The sequence below is a fragment of the Polypterus senegalus genome, chromosome 13 (assembly GCF_016835505.1).
Source record: "Polypterus senegalus isolate Bchr_013 chromosome 13, ASM1683550v1, whole genome shotgun sequence".
Lineage (NCBI taxonomy): Eukaryota > Metazoa > Chordata > Cladistia > Polypteriformes > Polypteridae > Polypterus > Polypterus senegalus.
The window spans coordinates 89,183,746-89,205,999 of record NC_053166.1 but is presented as its reverse complement, the minus strand read 5'-3'; the positions used below and the strand labels follow the sequence as shown (position 1 = coordinate 89,205,999).

The window sequence follows — 22,254 nt, the reverse complement described above, 5'->3', positions numbered from 1 at the left end:
TCTCGTCCACCAGCGTAAAACCCAATGTACAGGCTCCAAGTCGGGGGCAATAAGTATGCCCACACCTGATCGGCGCCTCTCACCGGGGGCAACTCCAGAGTGGTAGAGAGTCCAGCCTCTCTCAAGGAGCTTGGTTCCAGAGTCCAAGCTGTGTGTCGAGGTGAGCCCAACTATATTTAGCCGGAACCTCTCGACCTCGTGCACTAGCTCAGGTTCCTTCCCCTTCAGAGAGGTGACATTCCACATCCCAAGAGCCAGCTTCTGTAGCCGAGGATCGGACCGCCAAGGTCCCCACCTTCAGCCACCACCCAACTCACACTGCACCTGACCTCCTTGGCCCCTCCCATAGGTGGTGAGCCCATGGGAAGGGGGACCCACGTTGCCTCTTCGGGCTGTGCCCGGCCGAGCCCCATGGGTGCAGGCCCAGCCACCAGGCACTCGCCATCAAGACCCACCTCCAGGCCTGCCTTCAGAGGGAGGTTCTGGTGACCTGCGTCTGGGCGAGGGAAAACGGCGTCCAAATTTTTTATTCATCATAGTAGGTCTATTGAACTGCTCTGTCTCATCCCTCACCTAGGACCAGTTTGCCTTGGGTGACCCTACCAGGGGCATAAAGTCCCGGACAACAGAGCTCCTAGGTTCATTGGGACAAGCAAACCCCTCCACCAACATTTTGATGCATTAGGTTGTTTAAATTTAATTTGACTAGTTCTTTAAATCATTGTGTTATTATGATTCCCAAGTATGTAAACTTTTAAAAATAGAAGATCTTTTACAGGAAGTAATGAACTCTGATTAAAGTTAATCCCAAAGAATCCTGAGATTCTTTACAGCGGTGAAAAGCATAATGGAAGTTTAATTTGCACTGAGGAAGACTTCTTTAAATATAACCAAACTTGCCATTCTTAACATTTTGGGCTTAACTTCATATAAGAGGGATGTCATTTCAAAGTATTCCATGTAGTAGGGCCCATTGTTATTGATATACATAAATCTGTTTCTAAGAAATTGAAATTCATTGTCTCTAGATTAAAGTGCAACACACCTGAGCACAGTATATATCAGAACCTGTACTAGGTTGGGCCAATTAACCTAACCTGCATATCAATGGACAGTGGAAGGAATCCAGAGGACAGAGAAAGAAACCCACTCAGACACACAGAGAACATGGAAAGTTCATTCAGGCAGGGCCTGGGACATAAATTCTTGTCTCCTTACTGCGAGGAAGCAATAATGTTAAAACGACAGTGCCACAAAATGGAATCAATTGAAATAAACAAACCACCTTGGGAAAAGACACTTAAAGTAATCAACTATACGAAAATTAATACAAAAAACTAATATCATGAATAGATACATGATAAAAAAAAAACTTCACAAAAAGTTTCTAAAAAGGACTAAGAGCCAAGCAAAATTACACCTTTTATTGGCTAACTAAAAAGATTACAATATGCAATCTTTCGAAAGCTTTCTCAAAAGCTTGCATATTGTAATCTTTTTAGTTATAATAAAACGTGTCATTTTGCTTGGCTTTTCTCTACATTCATAATGGCTAACATGGTACAATACCCACGTGCTAAAAAGGACTAAAAAAATTATAAATACCAAATTCCATAACACTAAGCAAAACTCAAGTTGAAATAACACACAAAGGTTTTAAGGCCTTAAATCCTAACAAGAATGTTTATTAACACCATGAAAGGTTTTTGAAAGAATCCAAAATCTTGACAATCTGGGAATTTACATGGTGCTAACTTTTATACTGTTGCAAAAATGATGCCACATATTGCAACTTCTGCTTAGCTAGTAACAGTAGACAACCTCCACTCAAATGGCAGTGCCCATAAGAAAAATAAAGAGGAAGTGATCTTAAATGTAACAATGATAATAGAAGGCAATTCATCATACTACAAAATCTTAAACAGAAAGAAAAATGAAGAAAATAGGTTAAGCTAAACGAGAATAAAATAAAAAAAAAGTATCTCAATTCATAATACCTAATACTTGTATACCTGCAAGTGCCTGGACAGATGGCTGGTCATGGGAGCTTAACAGCTGTGCCTGGATAGTTTCTACTACTCTTCTAAATCGACGACTGGGACCTGTTAATAAGGACAGTGCAAAGACAGATAGATATAGAAATATAACTTCAGTTAGACTATGTCAATATTCATTACCTGCTGTAAATGTGTAGAAGGAGAATATTTTAAAGTCAGAGCCACATGTTGCATTTTACATGTTTAAAGAAGTTTCATTATTTTGTTTTTTTTACTGAGATCCCATTTTCAACAAATGTCTTTATCACCATTACATAATAATAAAATTGATTACATTTTTGTTCTGATTACATTAAACTGCTTTTATTTTAATCATACCTGATATAAGAGTGAATGTAACAGAGTAAATGCCATTGTCTTTGCGGCCCTCTACTGCTCCCTCAGAGTATGTGATATCAACTTGGAATTTGACAGGTTTCTGGAATACGGAGGGCCCACCTGAAGATTTGTATTCAGCTCGAAAACTGGTCTGAGAGATGACACTGTGGCTCAAACTAGGAATCTAAGAAGGAAATAATCATCAGAGATTTAAGTAGTAAGAGAACAAAGAGAGCAGCCATGCAGATTAGCAAACAGAGGAGAGAAATCAGAAAACAAAAACAAACAAAAAAGGTAAATCTGTTTCTAATGCACATGACATTGAGACACATGATATTGTTTGTACAGCTACAGTTTAAGCTATAAGAATATATTCATAATATCCACATTGCTTTGTAAAACTGCTCAGAATGCACAGATCTAACATTGTAAATATACACTCACCTAAAGGAATATTAGGAACACCATACTAATACGGTGTTTGACCCCCTTTCGCCTTCAGAACTGCCTTAATTCTACGTGGCATTGATTCAACAAGGTGCTGAAAGCATTCTTTAGAAATGTTGGCCCATATTGATAGGATAGCATCTTGCAGTTGATGGTAACATTTTTCCAGTCTTCAACTGTCCAATTTTGGTGAGCTCGTGCAAATTGTAGCCTCTTTTTCCTATTTGTAGTGGAGATGAGTGGTACCCGGTGGGGTCTTCTGCTGTTGTAGCCCATCCGCCTCAAGGTTGTGCATGTTGTGGCTTCACAAATGCTTTGCTGCATACCTCGGTTGTAACGAGTGGTTATTTCAGTCAAAGTTGCTCTTCTATCAGCTTGAATAAGTCGGCCCATTCTCCTCTGACCTCTAGCATCAACAAGGCATTTTCGCCCACAGGACTGCCGCATACTGGATGTTTTTCCCTTTTCACACCATTCTTTGTAAACCCTAGAAATGGTTGTGCGTGAAAATCTCAGTAACTGAGCAGATTGTGAAATACTCAGACCGGCCCGTCTGGCACCAACAACCATGCCACGCTCAAAATTGCTTAAATAACCTTTCTTTTCCATTCTGACATTCAGTTTGGAGTTCAGGAGATTGTCTTGACCAGGACCACACCCTTAAATGCATTGAAGCAACTGTCATGTGATTGGTTGATTAGATAATTGCATTAATGAGAAATTGAACAAGTGTTCCTAATAATCCTTTAGGTGAGTGTATTATATGAAGAGTATAAAGGCAGTTCATTTTTTAATTCTCTAAAACTGACAATAACTGGGAAAATAAGATAAACTCTACAACACTAATCTAGTACATGAATAACCACATATTATGATCAGATTTGAGTCAAAGCACACAGCTGACCATTCATACAGTATATGTGACTCAACTTTGTAACAATATCAATAACAATCTATAAAAATCTTCAGTAAACTTTGAGGCTTTAAGTTCGAGGCTCATATTAAGTAGCAATACATACTATTTCAGTTGCTCCTAAAGCTACAGTTTTAAAAAATAAAATTATTTGACAAACTCTAAAGATATTATAGAGAACTGTTTGTTTTTTATGGCAGATATTCAGTTTCTTCCTTTTTTTAATACTCATAGTTTTTGGTAACTTAATTTATTATTTAGTTCAATCAAAGACTAATAATCTTTGAATGAATTTCTGTGTAGGCATCTAAACATTGTTTCTACTGTATGCAATAGAGTTGTAACACATATAGAAATTGATTATTGTACTTCAAACAAAAGTACATACCATAGCAAAGAAAGAGTTTGTCTTTTTTCTAATTGTTTCCTACTGTTCAAAAGGATCCATTAGATCTAAGATTTTATTAAATTTTTTGTTCACTGGCAGGAGGAGTTTTGGGAGCAAGGGTAACAAACTGAAAGAAGAAAAAGTATTTACAAAGCATTCTTCATAGGAGACTAATCTGGAACCCTTGCACATGTTTAGAATGTTTGTGAAAGCCTGTAAAGTACTGAGATTTGGTGAAATAGACTAGATAACCTCTTTAAAAAGATAAGTGGGTAATCTAAAGTGAAGAACATGGAAAATTTTTCTCATTGAAATCTTTAGTTTAGAAGAATGTTAGAAATCGTTAAAAAAGCAAACCACTGAGGATGACAGAAAGGATAAAGGTGACAGAGAAGCAAGTAGTTGCATGTAATGTGAAAGGCAGTTGTGAAAAAAATGAAAAATAAAGCAATTTATTTGGAGTTGTATATAGCTCTGCATAAATATAATGTAAAAAAAGTAACCGACATGTGGCTTAATCCTAAAGATGGAGACAATTATAATGTTAATGTGTATGTATAGGTCAGCCGGCCTAGGGTAGTTGTAATTTGGGAGTAAATTCCTTTTCTTTGGTCTTTTTCTATTTATTGATAGCAGAAAGCTTTAAGATCTTACACTTTTATTTTGAAAATCTACTGTCAGCAATGTGATCATCAGGCTACATTTGCAGGTAAGAAATTAAAAGAGGAAACAGACAAAAATCCCCTACTGAAAGTTAAAACTTTTTGTCTGCACTCTCAATTTTAACAATGTCGAAATTCCACAGGATTACACAGACTAAACTCTATAATGGCTCCACCATAACATGGCTTCAAGCAAAAAAAAAGCATCTCTTAATATGCACCTTTAGTGTGATGATCCACCAGGTAGTAGGAATAGACTCACTAGACAGAGAGAAATAAGTAATTGTAAAACCTCCATGTTATGATTTTTGGGTTTTTGGAATGTTAATTCTCTATGCGTTACATTTTTCACTAATGACATAATTTTTTGATTATAAAAATATTTTATTTCTATATTTATGACATTTTCATGACATAATTTAAAATGTTTTTTGGATCATAGTCACAGACATATTGTGTGGTTTTTTGGAGGCTTGCTGCCATTTTATGGCTTTCTGCCCGTTTTTGGCTATATTAATTAAAGATTACTATGTAAGTTGCTGTTCATGTGACACTGTGGTCATATTATTCCCTGCCCATGAAAGACAATGGTGTGCAAAATTAGCCTATCATTCAGTATTGATTTCAAATCTGATTAGGTAGTTAGGACTTCTTTTACAAAATTTGATTTTGCATAAAGTTGTGTGCTCAGACAATTGGTATTTTAGTATTTCTGGCTTTTGCTTAGTTTTTTTTATCATGTTTTCACTAATCTTTTGTCCAACAACTTTTTGCCAAATTTCTGCCCTGCTGTTTTCATTTGCCAGCACCATGTGCAAGCAAAATGAAAAAGCAAATAAAAAACAATCTGACTATCCCTGTCTGTAGTCCTGACACTTTGAACATATGGCAAATTGCCAAGTAGCACACAGGTTACATTTAAATACCCTAACTGAAGAACTTTGACAAGTGTATCAAATACCCACTTTTACACATATCAAATGTAATGCTGAACATTAAATAAAACCCACCAAATGTCCAGCACACTTGTTAAGCATGTCTACCTATGTTCCTGGTAGTAATAAGCATGAGAACATACAGCAGAATTATTTGGAACAGAAAGAATTAGCAATGCTGTTTGCAAATTGTTTGGTTTTACCTGGGATACTAGTTCACGCAGTACAACATCTGATGATATAACATGTTACTTCATATGAAAAGGCCACTTAGACATGCGTGGTGCCTGCAATGCACCTTCCTGCTGCCTGAAAAAATGGGTCACCACTAAGCAAAGTTCCATAAAGTGTTTGCTATTCCATTGTATACTGTATAAGCAAGCAAACGGCAGGTGGAAAGAGATAGCAGCTGCAGAGACATACCATATTACAAAACACACTTTTACTTACTTTCCTTGAGCTATAAAAATACTTGTACTTTGTCAGTGGTAAAATAACTAAACTAATCAGTAATTCATATCACACCTGATTTAATGCGGTCTCTGGTACTGAAACATTATAAGCAGTGTCACAGACGGCTGGGGTTCTTACCCGGCCGGGACGCCTAGAAGGTCCGGAAGGTGGCAGTAAAAGCTTCCGGGTCAGGAGGACACAACCGTCCTGGAGCAGGAGAGGACCACGGGAGAGGAGGAGAGACTTTCCAACTCGTTGGGACCCGTGGCCACCACCAGGGGGCATCTTAAGCCTCCTAGAACCTGAGAGAACATTACTTCCGCCACACTTGTCAAGATGGCGGAGGAACCTGCCAGGAACGCCTGGAGTGCTTCCGGGGCAAAGGGCAGCACTTCCGCCACACCAGGAAGTGCTGCCGGAAGATCGTCATCAGCCACCAGGAGCACATCCGGGCAGGAATAAAAGGCGCCGCCTCCCAGCAATCTGGGAGCTAGAGTCGGGAGAGGGAGCAGGACGAAGCTCCCAGGAGGAGATTGGCGGCCAAGGACTGAGAGAAAGAAAGATTATTGGGTGATTATTGCTTTATGCATTGTGTGGTGTTTTGGGACTGTGTTTATTTAATGAAAAATAAACGTGTGATTTTTATAAAGATGTGGTCTCCGACTGGTGGTGTCCGGGCGAGTCTCACAGCAGAAATAAAAATAGCAGCCTTCATGATTTTATTTTGTGCAAATTATTCAGTGTTCGTATATGGGGTACACTGCATTACTGGCCATTTTATTTTCAGTTTGAGTTTATAGTTTTTTGTTCAGCAGATGAATCGAGCTTCCTAATTACAATAATAGATATTCAATGTTTAGGGCATTTATCTTTCATTTATATATTGTCACACACATGTGATTGGGAAGCAGATAAAGGGCCGGAATAATAGTAGTACCACACCAGACCATGGGATAGTGAGCTGCACTGACTTTCTCTCTCAATTCCCTGCAGACCATCCACGGGAAATCCCACTAGGTCCCGGTGCCATTGATGACACCACTTCCAGTACCGGTGCCATTGATGAAGTCACTTCCAGTACTCGCGCCATTGACGACGACGCTTCCGGTACCGGCGCCATTGATGACGCCACTGATGATGTCACTTCCAGTCCCGATAACATCAGTTTTGGTTCTGGGGCCGATGACTTCAGTTCCTGCACCGGCCTTTAAAGCCGACATACTTTCACCATCAAATCACTTCTGTTTTGGACTCAGATCTGTGAATATCTCAGCAAAATTACCCATTTGCAGCCAGGGCATGTTATATGGTTGACTGCCCCATGTTAATATTATTTGCAGCAATATGTACAACCATATTAACTTTGTGAGCAGAAATTAGTCATAGAATAATAAAATATTAATTAATGAAATAAAAATCTGTGTGATTCTATAATGCCAAATTTGAATAGGGAGATGTTACTTCACTGTTTATTCAGACTGAAGCTGAAAGTAGGCTTTGTTGGGTATTTAAAATGGCTCAGTTTCCACCAAAATATTACTGCCTCCTAATAATTTCAAGCTTGACTCCATTAAGTTCCAATCAATTCCAAAGAGAAGGAAAGATTCGAAAACTTGTTAAAAGAACACTGGATGCAGAATACAATCGGTCCAACTGTAAATACAATACTTCCTACGCTTGGAAATGTTATAAAAAAACATCCATATACATCATACAGATTGTTACAGACAAGAAAAAGCATGTACTGTATATGTAAATACATAATTTAGAACTACTACAAATAATGCAATTCATAAAACAATACTGTATATGTATAATATACACAGGCATATGTATTATGATCATTGATTAGCATAGTAATGAAACAACAGCCTTTCCATATATAAAACAGTCAAACAGAGAGATAGCATTATATTTATTGACTCGCAGACGCAGGCAAGAGCGAGGCAGGTAATACATTCAATGGAAACTCAAAAATAAGGAGAGAACAAAAAAACATGATATTTTAGCTGTTTCTTTGAACCACACCTATTCATGAAATTTTAACATTTTGAAAAGAAAAAAAATGTGGTGTAGGTGCTCACGCAGCACATTTTGCTCTCCTCCCTACCAAATGACAGTAGTCCAATTCTAATCCTTGGGTGCTTAAACATCCAATTGTACAGTCCTTCTGCTACAGAATTCCTTTATCTTCTTTCCTCTTTCAATCTGATACAGTTCTTCACCCCACTAACTCACAAAGCTGGCAAACTGCTGGAACTGGAACTGCACACCCATACATGCAACTGTCACTCCACCACACACATATGACCACTTTTTTGTTTAGTTCTCTCTGGTCATTCCTTTTTCTCCTACTGTGTCCTCCTGCTGTCACCTCTGCTCCCTCTTTCCCACCCAGTTCTCTTCTCTGGTCTCCTCTGATTTCCCTCAGGAGCATATGTGTAGTTTATATACAAAGGTATGAATGTTATTACATTACACACTTGGGAGTGTTTGCCATAAAAAGTGCAGTAGAAAATAAAAGTTGTAGAATCAAACAATTTAAAAGATGGTAGCTTGTTACTCTCATTTAAACAAGGCATTACTGTAACAATATATAATTATACACATATCATTTTGCAATTTTAGATCATTTATAAATACGCCAGCTAAATCTGCTTTGATTCTGTTAAAGTGCTTGTCTACTCAAAGCTATTTGCTTAAAGCAGATTGCAACATATTTTCTCAGAACTGAAATGGAAAACTATAACACATACAGAGACAGAGTTGGTAAAATACATCTCTAAATGAATTACTCTGTTTCATGTTAATGTATATGCAACATTATATATCCTTTCTTTGAGGTGTAACATAGAATAAGGCTTTGGATCATGTTATTTGAAATGTCACATTGTCAAAAAAACAAAAAAAAATTGTGAATAAATGGTTAGTGTCTGCTGTAATATTAATGTATAAGCAAACAAAAAGAGTATTGCGGCTGAGAGAGAGTAATGGATTCAGTTTTATATGTTATATGAACTAACAGATATAAATATAAAAAGAGACTGCGACCACACCAAATAACAATCTATATAGGAGAAACACTACAATATACTATTTTAGCTACAGTAATTTAAAAATGTAAAAGATACCGAATGGTTTGGGCTCAAGGAGGGGCATCAACAGAAATCTGTTTCAAGTATGTTGCTATTTATATTGAATGAGGACATAATATTTAAGTAGGAGGTCTTGAAAATCCTGTAAAGAAAATTAATAAAAGCTGAAAGAAAAAATGCAAAAAAAAGAAAAGTAGAATGGAAGAGAGCTCTTTGAGGATGAATGAAGAAAAAGACAAGATGACAGTTGGCATGTATATGTTACTTTACAAATGATGTACTGTAGTGGTCTGCAGGACTAAGCTCTATATTTGTCTGATGAAAATTTATTAGAGAATGTTAATGTATTAAGTGCAATCTAAGATACAGCTGATAGAGTTGTTTTAGACAATGTAGGGAAGTCCTGCTATAGGCAACATTTTAATCTGCACAGCATGAGGTATATTTTAGGTGCTGCTCCCTCATTATTGCTATTCTTCTAGAATAGTTTCAGCAACTTATTAAACTAACATTTTATGCAAGCTATGAAAATAATTGTATGGTGAATAGAGTTAGATATTGCTGATTAGTGCTGATTGGAGGAATTTGCCAAAGTGTTTTTCATAGGGAATATGCTGTGTTCGCCAAATACCTTTTCTGGAAATTCGCTTAGGCAAACATTTTTTCCAAGTGCCCCATGATGCTTTGTGAGACGTGTGTGACATTACAGAGCTATAGTAGCCACGTGCAAAACCTTTATGCATGTCTACTGTAAGATTGTTACCAACATGGCTATCACTGGTTTTCAAGCACATGACAGGACAAAAAAATGCCTATGCTGAAACCACCCTTTCCCCCATCCTTCAAAGTACTTGCCATTACTGGGTTATATTTTGCCAATCTCTAACTGCACCCGTTTCACCAAGGGGAAACCTGCTCTTTCACTGATGGTTGTTTCAGCTCCTCCTCAGAACCCCCTTCCCCCTTCCATGGTTGTATGTTGGTGGTCAGTGAAGTTAAAAAGGTAAAAGTGGGTCCTAAAGCCACAAAGGTTGAGAAACACTGCTGGATTTTCATCCTGCATGTGTTAAATAAATAAACAAAAAACTTAATGTATTTTCATTTGAAGGGTACATTAGCTGATCAAAATGAGAATGTTATGAACACTACCATCTGATCTATACCATAAAACTATGTGCAGCACAGCACCACATGACTAAATATGCATGCAAATTAGCCATGTGCACAGCTGCAATCCCAAAACAAGCCTTAAAGGAGAATTACCTCTCTCTCATCAGAAAACACAGGACATACTGTTAAATAATAAAGACAAAAGATCTTTCACTATTTACAAGGTGTTTCTTTGTTCTTGCTAGAAGAAGAAAGTACAAAACATCTGCACAGATACAAGGAAAACAAAAAAGACAGTCCCACTTTGGAACTCTGTCAATGCAATAATTTATATTTTATTTACTTATTGCTAGTTTATGGACGTTTGTTGTATTTTGTTTGTGGTATTTGTTCAGTCTGAGTCTTTTGTTGATTGAGGCAAGATGGTGAAGTGGTTAGCATGCTACCTCAGGTCACATCACATACTTGGCCACAATAATCAGTCCACTGTAGCCTTCAGAGACACTTAAAACTCATGGCAAAGCAAACTCAGTGGAGATTCGCTCATCTGTTTCCTCTTTTTCAGGCATCATTGTAATAATCTGCTATACCGAAAATAATAAGTAATAATAATAATAAATGTAGCCCTGTTTAATACTATCATTCTAATCACCCTTAATTAGGGTCTATTTTGGGAAATCCAGAAATGTCTTTGCCTGATAACTCAATAACATTGAATAACATTTGTCTTGAGTTATCAGCTAGTCACCTAGCAAAATGTGCACAGAAATAATTACTAGCTCTTAGCTGAAATGGAATATAGCTCACACCAACCTCTTATGTGTCATACAACAGAGGAATGAGGGCAATGAGATGCATTGTTTACTAGCTTATTTTAACATGTTTATGTTCTTGATAATTATGACCAACACAAACAGTTTCTGAAAAAGGCTGAGTAACCCTGAAAAAGAATTAATATTTTTGGATTGTGAGACCAGAGAAATTGGGACTACATCATACATGTTAAAAACAGTGCATCAAGATATCCCTCCCTAAAATCTAAAAGATATAAGAACTACTTTATTTAAACTATAGGCATTTCATCACAGATGTTAAGTACATTCCTTCAAGAGATTAGTAAAAAGGCATCCCTAATATGCATCTGTCTAAGAAAAAATTTCTGACTACTGAAGAAAAACAAAGATGCTTACACTACCAAAATAAAACAAAATTACATAAAATATATTATCTGAAAATGACAAGAAAGCAGGCAGATATAGGACTTTTCATATTGGAATATCTCCCTGCGTGGAGTTTACATGTTCTCCCCGTGTCTGCGTGGGTTTCCTCCGGGCGCTCCGGTTTCCTCCTACAGTCCAAAGACATACAGGTTAGGTGGATTGGCAATTCTAAATTGGCCCTAGTGTGTGCTTGGTGTGTGGGTGTGTTTGCGTGTGTCCTGCGGTGGGTTGGCACCCTGCCCAGGATTGGTTCCTGCCTTGTGCCCTGTGTTGGCTGGGATTGGCTCCAGCAGACCCCCGTGACCCTGTGTTTGGATTCAGCGGGTTGGAAAATGGATGGATGGATATTGGAATATATTAAACTATAGACTATAATTACATTTGAATTTTGTTTTACTTATAAAACATGTTTTAACTGAAATTAGAAGCTCAATCAAATGAATAGATTTTGAAACAACATACAATAACGCAGTCTGCAGAAAATGGCAGCTCAGTTTCCATGAGTATTGTTAATATCTAAAGAACAGTAAACAAAGAAAGAAACAATATCAAAGACAACCTTACAACTCCGAATGGTCAGATAATGACAGCTGTTAAGATACTTACCGAGAGAAAGGCATGAACAATATCTGCTTTTATTGAACTGAGAGGCTTGTCTCGGATCACAACAAAAATTTGTTCTTCCTTCTCCAAATTGATAAAATTTCCAAACCATGACCGCTTTGCCAACCTATCGGGACAAAAACTGACAAAATCAGATAAAAGACATATTATCTGTTTGAAATGTCACTCTTTTCAAGTTTATATTCTTCTGAAGTTCAGCAGACCTAACAGAACTGCTACTTGAAGTTATTATTATATAAGAAAACAATGAAATAAATAGGATAGCCTAAAACTAGAGGGATATCCCTAAAATATAAATGAAGTATTCACATCTTGCATATGACAATTATATACTGTATTATCATATACTTTTATACTATATGGAAGTTATTCAGCATTTAGTGTAATAGTTCATTATTTTGTTTTAAACTTTACCGGTTCTCTTTAATTTACAGAATAAATACATTGTTTTACTGTCTTAGGACTTACAGCATATAGTAGTGTTCCTAGTCTTTCTGAGATAACAACTAAACTTGCTTCCTTTACCATTTGTTGCCTTAGAGTGGGCTATTACAGTCTTAACCTTCATAAAGGAGACAGCATCCTGAAGTTTGACATTCAAAGTGTGTATTTCATTGCATTTACAGAGCAAACCAATCTATCACTGGTGATAAAGCAGACTTTGTGTTGAACCATGACTCAAACCTTGGCACAGTAGAATGTATATCCTAGAAATGAAAATTAATGTTGACAAACTACATTTTTAAATATAATGTTCTCTGAAGAAATATAAGAAATGGCTGGTTATCTACAATGATTAAATAGTGTTTTCTATGTTCAGCAAACCATATATTGTATGTCCTTACAAAACCCAAGAAGTTGAAATGCCACATTAGAATTTGAGGAAAGTGTAATTATAATACAAAAGTCACATTTCAAATAATGAGATATTATACAATAACTGTACTTTTAAGAAAGTATACATTATAACATACAAAGTGATGATGTGAATTTTACCAATAGGGAATAATACCTGTATTTTTTCATCATAATTTATATGTTATTTTTTTTAAACCTAATTGATTTTGTTGTAAGTGCTCCATTCCAATATGGAGGAATATTTTGAGCAAAATAAAATAAATCAGAACAGGCTGAATTAGCAGAATATCTAAGACAAACCATTTCAGTTACTGATTTGAGTATCATTAAGATAAGGTCTAAGACTTATTTTTTAGGCAGTATAAAACATTGATGGAAACGTTTCATTACAGTTAAACATATTATATTTTGGATTCTAGGCTCATTTCCTTTTTCATTTTTCTATAAAGCAGAAATTAATGATTAATTTCAAATAGAAAAGCCATGTTAATAATCGCTTGCATAAGCATATTAAATTACTGCAACTAGTTAATTGAACAGTTTTGTGTAACAGAAATAATGCTGAACGACCACCTAACATACTCCCCACCCCCCGACTCTCTGGGGTTGATGTAATATTTGGGAAAACTAATATGTAATGTGAGAAACGGCCAGCAGCTCAGCCCAGCCGGGATGCCCCTGAAAGGGAAGGATGGGGGAAGGCAGCTACTTTTGGACACTGTCTCCCCCAAAACGCAGCTCCCCTGGAGTGTAGCAGTACCCCGGATTCCCACAGGCATCCTGGGACTTGGGGTTCAGTTTTTCAGCCCTGTTGGGTACTGTGGGTGCAATGAAAGGACCTGGGGAGTTATACTTCCCTTATAGCCCAGAAGTACTAGAAAGTCACAAGGATAGAAGCCCCAAAGTACTTTTGGGCTGATTAAAGAACTTGGGTTCTCCATCTGACCCAGAAGTGCTGGCAAGTCATGGAAGGAAGAACAGAAGCACTTCTGGATCAAGGACTATTCACAGCACCAGTCCCCAACCCCCGGTCCACTAGCGGGCCACAGCCATCTGACAGCCGGGCCATGAGAGAAATGCAGGCAACACTGACTTACTCAGTGAAGGGCTACGGTAAGATCGCTGCCCCTTCACTGAGGACACTTTTCAGAACGCTAGGTGGGTGGGGATTTGCAGTGGCGCAGAGAGAGGAGAGGGGCCGAGGTGAGAGAGTATTACAACAAGTTACAAAAACAAGTATTTTTGTGGTCCCAACAGTTTCCCCATATGACACGAGTCTGTAGAAATCTTGTTACTACAAAGTACATTCAGCAGATACTTTCATTACAACCAAGTGACCTGGAAATGCTTGAATGAATTATCCATAGAGAAGTTAGATCTGTGGTCGCAGCTCAGTTGTGCACATTTGCACAATGATCCCCAAACAGAAACATTGTAAAAAAAATTTCTTTCTTTGAACTTTCCTCATATTTTTTTTTTTGCTGTTTTTGTTTTCTGTGGTTTTCAGTTATATCTGTTGCTTATTGCGAATCAACATTTGAAAAACATCCATTGAAATTTAACTCATTATCATCCTCCTATAGAAACGGCAGACATGAAAAAACGATAACAATGTTTATGTTTGTGATGTGCAATCTGTTGGAATGACAAATGCAATGCATATGTCTTTGTTATATGCAAAAAAGAAGAAAAATCTCGGGTTGCAAATGTATGTGAACTGCTGCATTTGAAGACAGTTTTTATGTGGTTCAGTGATGCTCATTCAAGAAATATTCCTTTCAATGTGGCACTCATTCAAGAAAATGTGAGGTTTCTAAACTCTCTTGGGACCTCCATCAATGGGACAACATGCCGAAGAGCATCCTGTTTAAGACTGTTGATCTGTTGCCAGGGCAACAGCAGGCTCACTGCTCTACTGCAAAGCAATCACGCTTTGGGACGCACTTCAGCATGACGTTCCCATTGGGTTGGGGGTTCCCAAAAGAGTTCAGAAACCTCACAATATGAACAGGCAGTATTGGGCACCCCACCTTTACCCACTCTGCAGGCTCAGTATCCAGCCAGGCTGGAAGAGCCTGAGGAGGAAAATCTGAGGCAGCAATGGAGCAGCAGCACGTGGGGCAGAGGCAGAAGATACCCGTTGTTCAAGTTGGCAGATAAAGTGGCTGCATTCTAAGCCAAACTTGATTTATGGGGCCGACGAGTGAACATTGGGATTTTTGATATGTTTCAAACATTAGCAGAGGTTGTTAAAGATACCAAGCCAGGGCCTGAAATAGGAAGGAATGGATCTATGACTCATTTGTGAATAAGCCAGGTGAATCAACTTTGTCTGTGCTTGAAGAGGATCAACTGCTTGAGGCTGCAAATGATTGTGGCCTTAAAAGTATGTTTGGGACAACTTTAGATCTCCATATGTTTTGGATTTAAGTCAAGGCAGAATATCCTGAGGTTGCCACAAAAGCACTGAAAAGTCTGCTTCCTTTTCCAACATCCTATCTTTGTAAGACAGCATTTTTTGCAGTGACAGCAACCAAAATAAGATTACGGAGTAGACAGAACATAAGCAACACACTTCATGTGTCACTGTCTTCCATCGTCCCCAAATGGGATTGTCTGGTTGCAGGAAAACAAGTTCAGGGTTCCCACTGATTCTGAATTATGGTAAGTTGTATAATTTCTATTACGATATTATAACTTAATAATAATAGAAATGGTAGGTACATTGTGTATAAAACTGCCTTACGTACCAGCCCCGAATCGAACAACAATTTGCTTCTAGTAAAGTGATCCTTGGTGTCAAAAAGGTTGGGGACCACTGATTTACAGAACTGTTGGGAACCCAGCAAGCAAGCCAGAGTTGGGTGGAGGTGGACAAAACTTGCTGGGAGGTGTGGAGGAGAAAAGAGAGAGATAATTGTGTTGATTATTGTATTTACTTGTATTAATTGTGGCTGTGGTGCTTAAGGGCACTATTTATAGAAGAAAAGAGAATTAAAATACTTCTGAGTGCTTTTACCCTGTCTCCTGAGGGTCTGTCTGTTGGGTTTAAAGGGACAACAGTGCTACCTAGCGTCCACAGTATGCTCTGGACTGCTATGTTGCAAGACAACAAACCAAAAGCACAACATTTACACCAAAAATTACAGTTTACAAAACAGAAGCATAAAACCATGGTTCAGCTTTAGTGCACGATCAGTGCTACTATAGCTCAGGTTGTGTTTAACTACATGATAGATACACACAAGTCAACTCCACAGCTGTTACCTAGAGAGGAGAAGTCATTAATTACACTGAAATATATATATATATATATATAGATTAGGCTTTTAATTGGTAAAGAACAGACTAAAAAAGTTCCAAATACATATCTGTTAGGATTATCTATCTGTTTTAAATTTTGTATTGTCCTAGAATACTGTATATCATTATTTTAAAATAAGTCTAACTATATTAACCTTCAGCCCAAGTCTATGGAAATATTACATGATCAGTTTCCACTATTGCCTAATTTTATTGGTTTTATTGGTATAATATAGGCTATTGTAGGTTATAATATTGTGTATATTATGGAACGTACAAGTAATTCAACATCAGCAATATACAGTACAATGTCTTCACTGGGCAAAGTCTGATTGAGGTATAAGGAACCAAGGAATTCCTCTCTGCGTTACCTGCTCTTTAGCTGCTTGGGCATGGCTAGCACCTGCACCGTGCTGCTTCAGATCAGATATCCCTCCATGGGCAATCAAAAAAGCTTGATAGCAAATACATTTGTTGCCAGAGACAGGGCTGACCCACTGACATTCTGTCTTTCCCACAAACCAATACCTTGACAACCTGTTGCTTTTCACAAGCAGACTTGAATTAGCAGATATGACTATATCTTGCTCTGGATGTTATAGTGTAAAATGTGATTTTTAATGTGATTAAATTAATGTATTTAGGGGTAGAGTTAAAAAATGCAATCTGGAAATTTTTTTATGCGTTAATCATACAAGTTAATTGTGATTAATCAGCAGCTCTAGTTTCCACCTATCCACTCTTTTACAAATCCTTTTTAACAGACTTTTTACTCATAGTGCACTAATGAAAACTGTTTTAACCAAGATGAACCCTGTCCTAAAAAATACCAAGCATATATTTTAAAGGCATTTTATAAATATCTTCCAAATGGCTGTTGAAAGATTTCTCGACATACCACAAGAAATCTGTTTTTCAGAACTTCATTGTGATAAGAGCCATATGCATCATATAGTTTATACAGTCTATGGTTGGTGACATTTACCTAAGGAGTCAGACAACTGCCCCAAGATTATACTTTACCTGGTGTAACATTTAATGATGTATGATTTGTTTAATGAAAAATTCAATAAACATGAAAATGTGATTCTTTTAGTTCACTTAGCCACACTGTATTATTAGAAGCACAAAATGTATATAATTACTTTTTTCACAATTTTATTATTAGAATCACAGAAAGTGGACATTTACTTTTTCATAGAACTACAGACACAGTTAATCCACTTGGAGTACCTTGACTTTAGCCCATGAGCACCACGCATATCCAATCATAACAAAGAAGCTGTCAAAAGAATTGATTGAATTAAACTGAGCTATAATGAACTTTGATTCAATCTTCTTCTTCCTTAGCAATTCTCATTTTAGGTACAAGAGGTGTATCACAGTCTTGCACCATCCTGAGCTAACAAGATACCTAGAATAATGTAACAAGTTTAAAAAGAACAGAAGGTTTATTGCTATTTATTTGGTATTTTCAAAAAAATTATTTTTAAAGACCTTAACATGTATGAGTATATGTGCGTGGAGATATTGTGTTGTGGCAAAGAAGATGCCGAAAAACACTTCTTTACAGCAGTAAGAGTAACTGGGAAGCCAGATTATGTTGTGTCAAAGATAAAGTTTAAATGATGAAACAGAGAAACTACATGAATGGTTAACAAAAAGCTAATTTGAAGACATATGCAGTACTCACTCTGGAGAGGATTCTGGTGTCAAGCTAGACATATCCTCAGATGTTGGAACTGTAAAAAAAATAAAAAAAGAGAAGTGCAAATGTTGTTTCATTAGCTAACATTTTGCATTGTAATGTTAACATAAATGTAGTCAGGAAATCCATTTCATAAATATTCCTGCTTATCTCTGTATTTAAAAAATACATTTGCAATCAAGAATGATGAAAGTCTATGAGTGAGGAACCTTTCAAAACCTTTATACACAATTTCACAACTCTTATGTATTCAGAATTACCACTAACCAACTTGGTGTTCAGATGACTTTTAAACAAAATTGATACAAAACCACTAAATGTTTACATTTAATCTGCAGAGAGCTCAGGGCGCCTGCTGTCAATGAAACAGGAGAAAATGTACATAATTATTAGCTGTAAAGTTGGGCATGGATTTGCCATTGAGCACACCAATTTGGATCCCCTTTGGCAAGTGTGATATAAGAAAATGAGCTGCACAATCATAGCACATATTGTTCAAATTTATTTGTGTTTCATGTTATATTCAAACCAGAGAAGTGGGCATTTCTGTGTGTTAGCTTGAATTTAAAATACTTGTACAACTGGTCTCTTCCTTAGAATACTGTATATAGTAAAATGTTTGCTTTGTTCTTGAATGTGTATGTATGATTTATATATTGGGCCAGTTTTTGGCAATTCACTATACTATCCACATGCATGCTGCAAACCAGTAGCAAACATTGTATCTTTTTTCAACTAATGTTACATAGGCTCAGTGTTTTGTGATACTTACAAAGGCTTTGTTTTTATAGTGAACAGTTAAAGCTTTGCAGTAACATATATGCAGGTTCCAGGCAGAATAAAGGAAACATGTTGATCATTGGAATAGCAGAGGCTGGCAGAACAACTTACAACTTTGGTGCCCATTAACATTAATTTTGTAAATGCCTGAAATTAATTTGGACAACACAAACTTCCTATAAAAAATTCTTCTTTTTGGTGTTGGTATAATGGTGGTGGAAAAAATTCTATACAAACAATACTTCAGTATCTCTCAGCTGGATTAAGATCTGGCAACTGCATGTTTATATTGTTGTGTATGCAAAATAAAAAGCAATACGAAAACAATAACCAGAAGTTGAAACTAATGAAAAAATATACCATGAAACAGTATAATTAGAAATAGAAAGGTTAACTCCAAAGTATGCATCTAATACAGAATCAACTTGACTGTATATATATATATATACTGTCACACACGTGCGCATGGGAGGCAGCTAAAGGGCTTGAGTGAAGGCAGTTGGAGGCATGCGGGGTGTGGCAGAGTGCACTGACTCTTTTCTCCCTTGCCTGTAGACCATCCCGGGGATTTCACCTGGATCTCCTGACATCACTTCCGGGACTGAGCCAATGGAAGTCGGCCACACCAGCTCCAGTCCCTCTGATGTCACCTCCGCTCTGAGCCAATGGTGGAAGACCACGTGCCAGATCCATACGACCTCACTTCCTGTCTCCCCCTTTAAAACCTGCCCCTTTTCCTTTGTTTCTTTAGTCTTGTTTTGGACTCGGTTGTGTGCACTTCAGTGCTCTGTATTTTGTTAAAGAAAAACGACTTTTGCAGCCAGGATACCACAATATACGGGTGGCTGCCCCAACTCTTTATCTGTCAATGTCTCGTTCTTGTGACAGTGGCGTAGTCGGCAGGATGGAGAAGTCCCGGAGGAGAAGGGGACAGGACCTGCAATATACCCAGGTGGGAGCGTACCGGGGCCGAGTATTCAGGCGGGGAGGGTGCCCGTGGTTCGGCGTGACCCGGTGCGGGCTCCGCTCCCGGCACTCATAACTAGCCCATCTGGAGTGGCCAGGGAGTGTGCGGGTGGGGCTCACAGAATTGGGCTGCCCTGGAGGGGGGCGGCAAAAGGGACTCAGTATGCTCTCTTGGGGAGAGTGCCTGCCTCCCTGCGAAACCAAAGCCCCATTTACCACCTAGGGGTGCCCCAGACTGGCAGGTGAATAAAATAAAAACATGGAGGTTGGACCCTGACGGCCAACCAACAAACAAGCCTGGTCCTTATGGGCAATGGTAGGGCATTGGCTACGGCCATTTGAAAACACGCCCTACCAAATAATAGAGCAGGTAGCTTGCTATCTGCTCCTGGAAGCGCTTCCCCGTGGCTTCACCCAGCGGTTTGGGGCGGCGGTTCAAGAACATGGCTGAGCTCATAGAGCTTATGGAGACGCAGAGGCGGCCTCACACTCTAGGGGAGCAGAACCGTCCTCATGTCAAACTCAGCGAGTGCGTTCCAAGACCTAGCCCCCCCCTGTACAATCCGTAGCCCGTATTGGCGTCCGCGGGGCCGCGGGCGCGCAAACCGCTTGGAGGCAAGGAGGAATGCAGGTGGAGGGTGAGGAGGGTTGGTGTGCTCTGGCTAATCCGTTGGCGGTCCCACATACTGGCGTGGTGATCGTCCAGCGGACACAAGACCACAGGTTTGTTCGACTCCGGCAGCAACATTTCAATTGTTGCCCGCCGCTTTGTGCAACCGCAACAGTGGCTAAATTTTAAGACCGGTATAACCTGTGTCCACGGAGACATCCGCTGGTACAGGTCCGCCGCTGTGTCATCAGTTACGGAGGGTCAGTTAAGTAAGCTCACCGTAGCCGTCCTACCTGATCCTCCACACCCGGTGATACTAGGGCGGGACTGGTCTAAAATCAAAAGCGGTGAGACACATACCACTCCGGGGTTAATTTGGGCCTCGTTATGGGCGGAGATAACCCGTCTCAAGCTGCCTCCACGCCGTGTAATCAGCCGGCAGAGAGAGCGAAGCAGTCGCCCTGACTGGCGTGGCAACTCCGGGCGTCGCGGGCTAACCGTCATCCACCAGCGCCGGCGGCGGGAGAAACCACGCCCATTGAGGTCGGCGCTGACCCTCTCTCCGTGTTGCGGTTCCAATTTAAAAGCGCCGGCTTCTTTTAGAAGGGAGCAATGGAATGATGACTCCCTGAAGTTTGTAAAAATGCAGTGGTCCTTGTCAATGGCCAGCGCACTAATCAGTCGATGCCACAGGGCCCCTACTTTGTGCTAGATAATGACCTCCTTTACCGTGTAGCAATGCATGGCGGGCAGGAGGCGAGGCTGCTGCTAGTGCAGCGTACCTTCGGCGGCAGGTCTGTGAGCTAGCACACGCCCACCTCCTAGGTGGCCACCTGGGCACCGAAAAAACTCTGGAGCGGATCAAGCTCCGTTTCTACTGGCCAGGAATTAATGAGGAGGTTAGCCGCTTTTGCGCTTCCTGCCGGAGTGTCAACTGCGACAAATTCCTAGGAGGGACCGTGCTCCTCTCATTCCTATTCCACTGATTGGCGTTCCCTTCCACAGAATGGGGTCGACCTGGTGGGACCCTGGAGCCCTCAGCCGAGGACACAAGTACATTTTAGTCCTCGTGGATTACGCTACGATACCCGAAGCTGTTCCGTTGCGCTCAGCTACCTCTAAAGCCATCGCGGGGAATTACTAGGGGTATTGGCGTGGGGATCCCCAAAGAAGTCTTGACAGACCAGGGGACCCCCTTCACCTCGGAAACGTTCAAGGAGACTGCCAGATTACTGAAAATAAAGCATTTAAAGACCTCGGTGTATCATCCTCAAACCGGCGGATTAGTAGAGAGGTTTAATCAAACTCTCAAGCAAATGCTGCGTAAGGTGGTCAGCGAGGATGGAAGGAACTGGGATCAGCTCCTCCCCCTCGTCCTTTTTGCCTATCGGGAAGTCCCACAAGCCTCCACGGGGTTCTCCCCTTTTGAACTACTATACGGGCGACAACCTCGGGGCATATTAGATATTTTGAAAGAAGGCTGGGAAGAAGAGGCTCTTCCCTCCACAAACATACTGGAGTATATCGCGCATTCTGCGATAGATTTGGAAAAATTGGCCTGTCCTTAAAAGTCACATGGAGGAGGCTCAAGCAGCACAGGCCGGTACTACAACCGCGCACGTCTCTTGGGAGTTCCGCCCGGAGATCGGGTCATGGTCCTAGTGCCTACCTCCCACTCTAAATTGCTTGCCCACTGGCAGGGCCCCTCTGAAGTTAAGGAGAGGAAGGGACTGGTGACTATTTGGTGAGTCAACCCAATGCGTCGGCCAAAGGGCGGGTTTATCATGTGAACCTGCTGAAACCGTGG

The 22,254-nt window shown here is 39.4% G+C and overlaps 1 protein-coding gene across 7 annotated transcripts in view; it reads right to left on the bottom strand.

The window, feature by feature from the left end:
* Positions 1–22,254, bottom strand: part of LOC120542402 (serine/threonine-protein kinase BRSK2-like) — a 225,937-nt gene that overhangs the window by 6,445 nt on the left and 197,238 nt on the right. For 3 of the 7 annotated variants that reach the window (XM_039774850.1, XM_039774855.1, XM_039774854.1), the window contains exons 15-18: positions 18,077–18,125; positions 12,205–12,343; positions 2,376–2,559; positions 1,998–2,102 (exon numbers count right to left, since the gene is read on the bottom strand). In XM_039774850.1, the coding sequence (XP_039630784.1) occupies positions 1,998–2,102; positions 2,376–2,559; positions 12,205–12,343; positions 18,077–18,125 (477 nt within the window). The remainder of the gene's footprint in view (positions 1–1,997; positions 2,103–2,375; positions 2,560–12,204; positions 12,344–18,076; positions 18,126–22,254) is intronic. The other 4 variants (XM_039774851.1, XM_039774856.1, XM_039774852.1 and 1 more) reach the window with 3 other exon arrangements.